Genomic DNA, 12,221 nt, shown 5'->3' on the forward strand with positions numbered 1-12,221 from the left:
TCACTCATAAGGAAAAAAAATCCAAATAAAAATCATGATTAACCAATGTCACTTTTAACTAATATCATTTTAAAAATCACGATTATTTAAAATTATGGTTATTTACCACCAATTCAAACAGGAACTTTTGGCCGAATGTTCCATTGTGATTTCACTTCTGTTCTCCCGAATGCAGGGTCTTTGAAATATATGTCATAATTATTGTTATTTTTTTCCTTTTTAAATTTGAAAACAGGCACTAACAACTTAATATCACAAACGGGATAGAATACCCCACCTCATAATTACATTACAGGGTAGGTTAAAAGGCCATTAGCAAATGTATGGAAACACACTTCTTCGCTATCCATGCAATTTCCTTGGAGTTGCTTTTCACTGTCTACGTCAATGCGCAAGTCTTTTTGGGAGGGGCCACAACAAGAAAGATCAACAGACAAATTTTGGTGGAAGAGACCCATTAGACATTTGTCTCTTTATTCAGTGGATCATGAGGTGGCTATGATGGTTCATTTTTGGCCACTTGCTTTTGAACGTTGAACCGTTGCCCAGGCACTTCACTTCAGTGTAGCTGGTTACAATAATTCTTCCCTTCAATTCCATACAAGCATTTACTCACTATTATAATGTCATTATGTGGTCAAGTCAATAAGGGGAGGTGAGGTCGTGAGGGGTTAATTTCAGTGGGCTGCAGTTGCCTGTCAATTTAAGAAAAGAAAAGAAAAGAAAGGGCCAGTTCAACTGCCAATTTATATAAAAATCATACTCCTTTTGCAAAAAGTCTTGTTCTTAAAGTCTACTGGCATGAATACTTTCCTACAATAGAACGGCGGGAGTTCAATTCCACTTATAGTATGATTCTGATTGTAATTGTAATGTAATTTCATGCAGTTAATAGACCTATTTAATTCAGAAAAAAAATTTACCCTTCAATGCAAAAATTCTCAATTTTGGAGGAGGGGAAGCGAAGATCCTGGCTTCTTTTCCCTCCAATTTTTTCCAAGCATACAAAAACTCACTCAATTTTCTCTATGCCCTCCAAAGATCCAAATAATGAAAAATAACTAATTTAAATAATTTTTTTAATTTTTTTAAATTAGTTAACTAGTTCTTATATTTAGAATAGGAGAAAATCATATATTAAATAATATTTCCTAAAAAAGACCCTTCCACTCCTGATTCTAAGCTTAAAGATTAAAGTTTCTCATCCAGTTGTTTGAGAAAAGTAATTTTAATTTTTAGATTTTTTAGATTCCAAACCTATTTTATGAATGTCAAAAAATTGGTTAAAATTAGTTAAAGACTATAAATATATAAAAAATTTGTTAAAGACTATAAAAGATGTAAAAAAAAATGTAACTTATTTCATTAAAACACGTTTATGTACGGAAGGAGAAAGTGAAAGAGAGAATAACTAATAAAAGAGACAAGAGTATAATCGAAAAAAAGATATACAGGACATAATTAAGAGCAAAAAAATATATATTAAGTAATTAGACAAATTCAAAGCATAGTCTATAGAATAAGCAAATCCCTTTAATGATTTAAGGTTTGTTTGGAATGAACTCATTAAACTGAATGGGTTGAAATAATAATTCAAGGGTCCGTAGTTTAAATTAGAATTGAATCAAGATTAGTGGTAATTGGTAATTAAAATTTTAAAATAATATTAAATAATTAAAATGTATAAAATTATTTACATTTAATTACAAAGATAATACTATTCAAATAAAAAGCATTACAGTCCTTCAAAAAGGGGGGAAATGTGAATGACTTGTCTACCTCAGAGCTTGAAACTTTATTATGATGTCGGAGACTGCGTTGATGTTGTTTTCAAATTTTCGAATTTTCTCAATTTTTTAGCCTTCTGATCTTGTCCTCTTTTCCCACTCTTTTATGCATAGTAGATAGTATTGCCTCTTTAATATAAATAAAAAAATAAAAAATTATTAAATTATTTTAGACCATTTATATATATAGTTTAATAGTACGGATAAATATTTTAAAAAAAATCATATACTATGATTAAGTAATCTAATAATTTTTTTATTCTTTTCAACTTTTTTTGGCCGGATTTATTCTTTTCAAGTTAATCATCTGAATATTATACTATTAAGGTTTTCTTTTCTCCTTTCACTTTATTTTCTTCCATTAATTCTCCTCCTTTTTAGTTTTTGTTTCCAGAATTGAAAGAGTAAATTTGCAAAAAAAAATTTAATTGTTCATCTCGCATTTCAAAAATCATAATTAAATACTACCAACTTAACAACTACTACCTCCGGTTCTTAATATAAGATCTTATTTAATTTTTATTTTGCTCCTAAATATAAGACCCACAATCTACTTTGTCTCTTATATTTACACTTTTTTTTAATATAATCCTTTTAACAATAGTAATTCTAGCTAATGTACTTGATTAGCTAAGATATTTTAAGAAAAAAATATCTATTTATTACAAATAGCTAACTTAACTTATTTTTTTAATCTCCTCAAATTAGTCAACTAGCTCTTATAATTAGGACCAGAGATAGTATTATTTTCTTTTTGTTCTCAAATATAAGTAATATTTGGAAATTGTCTTAAATTTTTATAACAAATTTTCTATTTTGCTTCATTAATTATTTATTTTAATACCTTAATATATTTATTACTTCATTTTCCAGACCATCTTCTCTCTTGATCCACATACTCTCTTTTTCATAATTTTCCTGATTATAATAATTTGCTTACTATCTTTCTTATACCCTCTCGCCCTTATAAATAAGGCTATTTTAGAGAAAAAACTTCTAATTTCTATTTATTTATTGTCTTAAGTAACTTTTTGATTAACATAATGAAATTTAAGGTTACTAATAAAAATAGACGGATGGAGTAATTGTTTTTAAAGAACTTTACCATTATTCTAGGTAAACCCTTATTTAAAAAAAAAAAAACTCCAATGCAGTTTTAAGTTTACGGATATCCCACACGGTTGTTTTTGTTAGGTGTAATGAGCACCCACTGGTTATCACTTGATGAGCAATCTAAATCTGGACAGTTCAAATTAGACCTGAATGGTCCAGACTTAATATTTTTAAATAATTATTTTAAAATATAAAAATTATTTATTTAAATAATGATAATTAAAAGATTATTTTTATTTTTTATTTTATATATATTAAAATAATTATTTTAAAAAATAAAAATAAAAAATAAAAAATAAAAATGGAACTAAATCTGGACAGTCCAGATTGGATTTAGACGGTCCAGATGTGATGAGTACCGGGTGCTCATCAGTTTTGATGAACACCCAATCTCATTCTGTTGTTTTTGTTGTTTAATGAACGCCTGAAAATTTTGTTGTTCAATGAAGGCCTAAAGCCTTCATTATTAGGAATGAGATTGGATGCTTATCAGATCTGAAGTGTCCAAATCGGATCTGGACGCTACAGATTTAGTTCCATTTTTATTTTTATTTTTTTTAAAATAATTATTTTAATAGGTATAAAATTAAAAATAAAGATAATCTTTTAATTTATCATTCTTTAAAAATAATTTTTTCCTATTTTAAATTAATTCTTTAAAAATATTAGATCTGAACAGTCCATATTACTTATCAAGTGATGAGCATTGAATGCTCATCACTTGATGAGTACCAGAAATAGACCCTTACGCTATGTTTGGCTCGACGGAAGGAAGGGGAGGGGAGGGATTTTAATCAAGGAGAGGGAAGGGGAGGGTATCTACAAATGGGAGGGGAGGGAGGAGAAGGATTTTAGTAATATCCTGTTTGGATTGATTGGAGGGGAAGAGAGGGAGCAATTTTAATAACACATTATTTTGTTCTAATAAAAAATTGACTATTTTAACCTCATAAAATTTAAATGAATTTTCTCACTTTTTTGTTTTGTTCATATATAACTATATATATATAATGTAATTTACCAATTTTGATTTACAAGACACAGTCACACACTTATAAGATATCAAAATAAAAAGTCATGAGTGATGGATTTCAATCAAAGAAAAGACCTTGAAGGTGAAAGAAAATACCAACAGATTCTTAGAATTAGAATAAGAGAAAAAAAAGTTTACAAATGCTTACTAATTTTGGAGACAATTATCTCAACAATCTCTTATTAGATGTTTAAAAAACTCTCTAATGTAGTAATGTTTACGACTGATTAAGGATTAATAAATCAAAAAAGTATATGAAAAATTAAAATATTATCTCCCATCTCCCCTCCAAAAAACCCTACTTTTGGAGGATAGACTAGAAGGGAAGAAGAGGGTAGAAAAGCCCATTCCCTCTTTAAAAAATATCTTAACCAAATAAGGGAGGGGAGTTGCTCTCCTTCCCTTCTAAAAAATTGTACCATCCAGACAAGGGGAGGAGAGCAACTTTCCTTCCCTCCCCTTCGAGACCGTACCAAATATAGTGTTATTGTTCATGGCAATTTCGCTATTTCCTTGGTTTCCCCCAAATTCACCGGCTATATTGTTTTATATATTAAAAGTTTAGTTGGGTTTGATTCAAATAATCACTAACACTCAACATTTTAAATACTTATAAGTTGTTATTAACAAGGTTCTAACATTAATAGCAAGATTTTTTTTTAATGTGAAACTGCAAGATTTGAACTCATGACTTTGTGAATTACAAATCAATCTCTCACAAACTAAACCAACCTTTATAATATATTTAGTAGATACTTTTGGGGATTTAAACACATTATCCATATATAAATATAAAAGAAATATTAATATATTCCCTCCCCTGTTTTTTTTTTTTTAAGAAATGGCTTGTTGCTATTTATAAAAAATAAATGATATCCTCTTTCTTATTTATACTCTCTCCTAATAAATTAAGTTATTTCTGAGAGAGAAAAATTGCAGATTTTATCTTTAATCAATTTTAGTAAATATTTTTATTAATATAATTTGTATCTCTTGAATGTCTTTGTTACAAACGAGATTTTATAATTAGGACTGGAAGTAATAACATATATCTTGAAGTTCATGATCTTGTAAAGGGAAATGCAAAAACTAAATTATGACCACTAAGTAAAATATCTTGGTTCAGGATTATGTGGGGGAAAAAAAACAAAGGAAGGGAAAAAAAAACTATTTGACAAAACTACCCATTGGAAACACTGAAAAAAACAGTAAATAAAAAGCAAAAACAGGATCACTTATTAGTTTGAAGCCACTAGGAAGGGAAGCCCCGCCGGCGAAGTCAGACGTCGGAAACAAAGCCGCCATGTTCTCACAAACTTCCTCCCGGCTCACTTCACAGTGTACAGGCAACAAGCTGTTTGGCCACCGACTAAATCTGACCCTCAAGTTAGAAATACAAATTTTAACGATGAATAATAAAAAAATAATAATTCAACGTATGAAAATTCATAACTCAATTTAAAAGTGCTCAAGTAAATTATAGGTGGGAATGCAAATTTTAATAATAAAGACCACCTATGAAAATTTACAAATAAAAAAGCTACATACGAAAATTTACGACAAATAATAATAGAAAAATAGCAACTCAACATATGAAAATCTACAATAAAAAATAATAAAAATAGTAACTCTACATGTAAAAATTTACAAATTAATTTACAAGTGCTAAGCTAAGTTAAACTATAAGTAGGGTTACAAATTTTAAAAACAAAAAATGAAAATAATAATTTTAAATATGAAAATTTACAACTCAATTTATAACTATTCAGGATATTTCTGTTAAAAAAATCTTCTCAATTTAATTTCATTATAGGGCAGAAAGATGGCTTTTTTACCGAAATACGATAAACAGTAAAACATTTTACCGAAATGCTACACTTTTCAAACTATTTACTAATATGCTATACTTAAAATCGTTCTTGGCAAGAACGATTTTCAAATTACACACAAATCGTTCTTGGCGTGAACGATTTCACTTTTTAATTTTTTTTTTAAATGAAAAAGTGAAATCGTTCTTGGGGTGAACGATTTCTGAAATCGTTCACCCCAAGAACGATTTCACTTTTTCACTTTCTCCTTTCCCCATATGAAATCATGCGTCTGAATTTTTGCTAATTATGCGTCTGAATTTCCACCAATTATGCATGCAAAACTTCTACCAATTATGCGCCTGAATCTCCACCAATAATGCGTGCAAGACGAACCAATAATGCGTGCAAGACCAACCAATTATATGTGCTCTGTAAACATTTTGACATAGCGTGCGAGAATCCCGTGAGGCTACAGCTATGGCTTTATATATATGATACGTGAATTCCTTCCTTCACACCTCTTCACTTCTTCTTCTTCTTCTTCGCCAAGTTCTCTTTTCTTCTTCTTCTCACTTGTTGTTTCATTTTCATTATTCTCCTGTACTATTAATTTTTCACTCTTGTTTCCAAACAAGACAAGCTCTTTTACTGCTGCTGTAGGTATGTTGTTTCTCTTCTATTTTTTCTTTTAAAAAATTTACAGTTGTGATATACAATTTGATTTTTCATCCATACTATCCTTGATGAGTTAATATTTCATTGTTCTAATTTTCAGGAAGTGAGTGGTGGGTTCAACAATCTGGAATATTTGTACTCTTTCTAAGCTAGGTGCCTCTTATTTTAACGGTAAAACTATCATCTGTTATATTGTTTTAAGATGTTAAGATTTTGATATAAGCTTCATTTTTTCTTGGTATATGATTATTATTTTTTGTTATGAAAGCATACTTCTCGAGAAGTTTAAATTTGGTAAGATAAAATTGAAAAATAATTATATATACGCCCTAAATATCAAATATGTGGTATATATTTAGTTGGTAAATTAAAAAAAAAAAGTCTTCTACCCACTTCTAATGAACCATTGCTTTCATATATTTTGTAGGTAAAAATAAGGTGTAAGTAAAATTGAAATGAATGAAGAGCACTCATAATTTCTTTTTTTCATTTTGCCTTTTCCATGCTATTTGTTATGTTGTATTTTTTAATTGATGATGACATATCATGATATGAGTGTTTTGAATCAAGAATAAAATACTCTGACTATTCTTCTAGTTTGCATCAATTACATAGATCTTTCCTCTATTTTAAAAGCATACATCTAGTCCAATTAGTTAACACTATTAATAGAAGTATTCTAAAAAGATTCTAAAAATATTATTTTTAACTGAAATTTATATTAAAATAAAATTTATTTACTATTTTACTTCTGATTCTAATAAAGTCTTAAATTATATTTTTATAGTTACATTAATTTCAATCAGTTAAGGCAAACATAAAAGATTTGATTAAAATTTTAACTAATTTTTTATAATAAATATATATATTTAACTAAGTATGTTTATAAATCTTTGTAATAAAGAAGTGTTTAAAAGTTTTGAATTATAAATTGAAATAACTTATAAAATCTTTTAAACTTATATCATTTAAATTCTATGATAAATAAAAACTAGGAATTTGAAATATATTTTTACAATTTAAAAGAAATTAAAGTAAATAATTTTTAATGAATGTGATAAACTAGAGAAAAAATCTTTATTTTTGAACCCTTCATTTCAACCCAATGGTCTAAAAGATTTTAGTCCAATTAAATGTTTAATTTCATGCAATAAATTAATATTTATTAAATTAAATTTTACAAAAATAATGAAATAATAAATAGGTATTATAAGGTATAAATAATATATATGTGTAAAATGAAAAAAAAATCTTCATGATATGTTATTATTAAAATAATATTACAAGAAAGAATTTCTAATATTAAAAAAATATATGTTTAATGTATTTTATATAGTGCAATAATATATTAATTAATACTTGATGTAAATAAAATTATAGAAATACAAAAAGAAACAAAAGGAAAAAAAATCTATTTCTTAAACTTATTTATTTATTTTAATTGCAAATAAATAATTTACAAAAAATGATTAAAAAGTTCTGAAAATTACTAAATTTGTAATCAAGTTTGTTTACTATACTTTAACAGATTTTGACAATAATAGCAATAACACATCTTTTATAGTAGTTTTTAATTTGGATTTATGCAGTTTTCATTATATATTTTTTCCCCTTAGATATGGATTTCATTATGTGTTTGGTTATATAGGATATTTGAGCTAATAATAAATATTGATTTTACAAAAAAGCAATGGTATAGTGGAGTTAATTTATTTGTATAATTTAATCTTACTTGACTAATGATTATAATGAAATGATTAGGAAGTAGAATGGATCATAGAAAGGAGTTCGTGTGTGTATTCGCAAATGGACGAATTTTTAATGGCCCAGCTGGTGTAACATTTGAATCTGATAATGTGAAAATTATCAAAGTTGATGAAAACATTACCTTGGGCAAATTGAAGCAAGTTATTGGACGAAAGTTGCGACTTCCTCCCTATCAAAACGTGACAAATTTAGTATATAGGTATCCTACATGCATAAATCCACCACAATACCAAGCATGCAATTTGGAAGATGATACAGATATAAAACAAATGTGGCAAGTGACTAGAAGATTTTCAACTCAATTAACATGTGCAGAGTTGTATGCTAACATATGTGATTTACCAGATAATCACCATATTGAGTCACAACCCATAGGTGATTATGTCGAAAATATGCCCCCATCAAGTAGCAATAGGGTGAACATGATGGAACAAGAATCTATGTTTAGTGATGACATGGAAAGTTTCCAACCATTTGAACTCCCCATAGATGGTGGGAACATTATATCATCATGTTCTCTTCCTCACGTAGAAGATATCATGGATGAATCAGAGGATGAGGAAGAATATGATTCTTATTTAAATGCTGGTAATGGGGATGATAATGGTGACAATGACAATGAATATGACGAGATGAATGAGCAAAATCAGGTTACAAATGCTTCCTTGTCACAAATTCATGTTGAGTCAGTTACAACTCCTGAATTTGGTGAATTAGAAGATATTCTGCATGTTAGTGATAATGAAGAGTTAAATGTTGGGAAAATATTTAGCAATGTCCAAGTTTTAAGACGTGCAGTCAAGCTATATTCTGTTCGTGTTCATCATACATTTAAGGTCTATTATTCTTGTAAAAAGTATGAAGAATATCGTTGTGTTAACTATGGAGATAATTGCAATTGGAGAGTGAGGGCTTGCAAAAAGGAAAGCAAGAACTATTGGCAAATTACAAAATATGGGGGGCCTCACGTATGCTTGAGCACGTCATTAACTCAAGACCATCCAAAATTGGACGCAGATGTTATATCATCCTGCATTGTGGCAATGGTAACTGACAAACCAGATGTGAAAGTGTCACAAATTATTGAGAGGATGCAATCAATGTTTGGTTATACTGTGTCATATAGGAAAGCATGGAAGGCAAAACAATTAGCAATTGCGATTGCCTTTGGAAATTGGGAGACCTCATATTCCTTGCTCCCAAGATGGTTAGCTGCAGTTCAACACTTCATGCCTGGGTCATGCATATATTTTTCAAACAAACAATGCTCTCAAGTCAATACAAACGGTCAACCGATTGAAATGTTTCATCGTGTTTTTTGGACATTCAAGCCATGCATAGATGCATTTCCGTATTTAAAGCCCATTATACAAGTTGATGGAACATTCTTATATGGAAAATACAAGGGCACATTGCTTATGGCAATATCACAAGATGGCGATCGAAATGTTGTGCCACTTGCATTTGCTATAGTTGAAGGGGAAACAAGATCTGCTTGGGCATGGTTCTTACACCTTGTACGCCAATGTGTTGTAAAAGATAGAACAGGAATTTGCTTAATTTCAGATAGACATCGTTCAATTTTGGCTGCTGTTGCTCAACCCCAAGTTGGATGGCAACCACCACATGGACATCATGTTTTTTGTCTACGACACGTGGCTTCAAATCTTCACAAAGCACATGGAACAAATTGGTTAAAAGAGAAGTTTATAAATATCGGTGAGATTCCTTGTGCTTTTTATGATATTATAACTATTTGATTTTATAATCATTCTAACAAGTGCTAATAATAATATGTAGGGTATGCTTATGAACGTCATGTTGTTGACAGAGAATTAGCAGAAATAGCATTGCACCATACTCCTGCAGCTAGATGGATCGAAGCCATCCCAAAAGAGAAATGGTCACGTGCATATGACCTTGAAGGTCTTCGTTTTGGACATATGACAACCAATCTTGCAGAGTGCATGAATAATGTATTTAAAGGTGTTCGAAGTCTACCAATAACAGGTTTAGTTAAGGCAACCATGTATAGAGTCAATAATTATTTTGTCAAACGTGCCCAACAAGTTCATGCTCAAATTATGGTTGGTAAGGTATTTTCCGAGACAATGACAAAGAAGTTAGATATAGCAACACAAAGTGCATCTGCTTGTATAGTTCAAGATTTTAACAGAATAGCAACATCATTTGAGGTTATGGAGCCATATAATGTTCGATGTCGTCAATTTCGTCGGTGTTGCAAGGTGAATTTGATTGACAGAAAATGTGATTGTGGAGAGTTTCAAGCAGAAAAGTTTCCATGTATGCATGCCATTGCTGCTTGTGCACGAGTAGGCATAGACCATTTACAATATGTGGATCCTGTTTTTCGGTTGGAAACTATGCAAATGGTTTATAATAATGAGTTCCAACCAGTGGGAGATGAGATGTACTGGCCGCAGATTGATTGTCCTCTTCTAATACCTAACCCATCAATGATTAGAGATAAAGGACGTCCTCGCTCAAGTCGCATAAGAAATGAGATGGATTGGACCACACCCAATGAACCTAACAAGTGTGGATTATGTCGACAAGTTGGTCATAACCGTTCTACTTGTCCACAAAGTGTAGCATCTCGACAATAAATTATGTATTTCACTTTGTGTAATAAAAACATTATGTTTTATGAAGATTATATTATAATTAGTTTGATTTTTTTATATTATTTGGAATTTGTCCTTTACCTTATGCAGAGACATTTTAAAATGGCACAACTTCCAGAAGAGGTGATAAATCCTGGCCCAGAGGATAACTCTCTTTTGTACTTGCAAACCCAACATATTTCCGAACATGTGTGGAATGATAATGTAAGTAAAATCTATTTCTTATATATTATTTCATTGATGTTTCTATAATAATATTTTTTCCCTTTTCCACTATAGGTTAACAGGGTCCTACACACTAGACGAGTCATGCACGCTAATCAAATGATTAACCCACCTAATCAAATAATTGAATATCTTATATTAGCTGGATTTTATGGTGCTGCTCGAGTAGGACAGTTTGATTATGATCGAGGTTTGGTCTCAGCACTGGTTGAGAGGTGGCGTCCTGAGACTCATACATTTCACACTACACGTGGAGAATGCACCATAACATTAGAGGATGTAGCTAAACAATTGGGCCTTCCATGTGAAGGAATGGCAGTTATTGGCCGAACTGACTTTAATTGGCAAGACATATGTGAATGTTTTCTAGGTATTAGACCATCTGCAGATAGACTAAGTGGGCAGCGACTACTTATAAGTTGGTTGGAAGAGAACTTTAATCACCTACCTGATAATGCGGATGATGTACAAGTTCAACAATTCACTCGTGCATATATCCTCCGGTTGATTGGTGGATATCTCATGCCAGATAGATCGGGTAGCAAGGTGTATCTAATGTACCTTCCACTACTTTATGATCTTCAAGAAGCTGGAAAATACAGTTGGGGATCAGCAGTTTTAGCTCACCTATACAGAGAATTGTGTAATGCTACTAACCCAACTGAGGATGGGATTGGAGGATGCTTATCATTACTTCATTTATGGGCATGGGATCGTTTTCCTATGCTAGCACCACAACAACCTAGGTATCCAGATCCACAATCTGATATCTACCCTCTCTTACCTCCTTTGGGTTTTAGGTATGTTAAATTTATTAACTAACTATTTGTTATGCTCTTATATTATTAAAATTATATAATTTTTAACATTACTTTTTTGTAATAACAGATGGAAAAATGTTAGACAAAACCCACGTCCACTTGCTGCGTCTTTAATCCGATATAGGAGCTTTTTGGATAAAATGACCGATGATGAGATAATATGGCAGCCATATGAATCTCCTTATGTGCGCCAATTGATTCCTGAGTATTGCTTGACAACACCCGAAATTTGGCGTGCTTCAGTTCCTTTAATATGTTTTAATATTATAGAATGGCATCATCCTGACCGTGTACTACGGCAATTTGGTCGTCAGCAACCAATTCCTTCCATGCCTGTTCATTTG

The 12,221-nt window shown here is 30.4% G+C and overlaps 1 protein-coding gene across 1 annotated transcript; it reads left to right on the forward strand.

Annotated features, from left to right (window-relative positions):
• The first annotated feature begins 8,188 nt into the window (after positions 1–8,188).
• Positions 8,189–10,813, forward strand: LOC114717853 (uncharacterized). Its single transcript, XM_028903079.1, has 2 exons — positions 8,189–9,905; positions 9,987–10,813. Exons 1-2 carry the CDS (start codon positions 8,189–8,191, stop codon positions 10,811–10,813), a joined length of 2,544 nt encoding a protein of 847 aa, XP_028758912.1.
• Positions 10,814–12,221: the final 1,408 nt, after the last annotated feature.

This window comes from Neltuma alba, unplaced genomic scaffold (genome assembly GCF_004799145.2).
Source record: "Neltuma alba isolate B1F8T4 unplaced genomic scaffold, ASM479914v2 tig00011778_pilon, whole genome shotgun sequence".
In the NCBI taxonomy this organism is placed as follows: Eukaryota; Viridiplantae; Streptophyta; class Magnoliopsida; order Fabales; family Fabaceae; genus Neltuma; species Neltuma alba.

Bases quoted from the DNA above. Each gene is read 5' to 3' on its own strand.
- LOC114717853 (XM_028903079.1), top strand. From the start codon at position 8,189: ATGGATCATAGAAAGGAGTTCGTGTGTGTATTCGCAAATGGACGAATT. The intron at 9,906-9,986 runs GTGAGATTCCTT...AATAATATGTAG, and splicing joins AGAGAAGTTTATAAATATCG to GGTATGCTTATGAACGTCAT.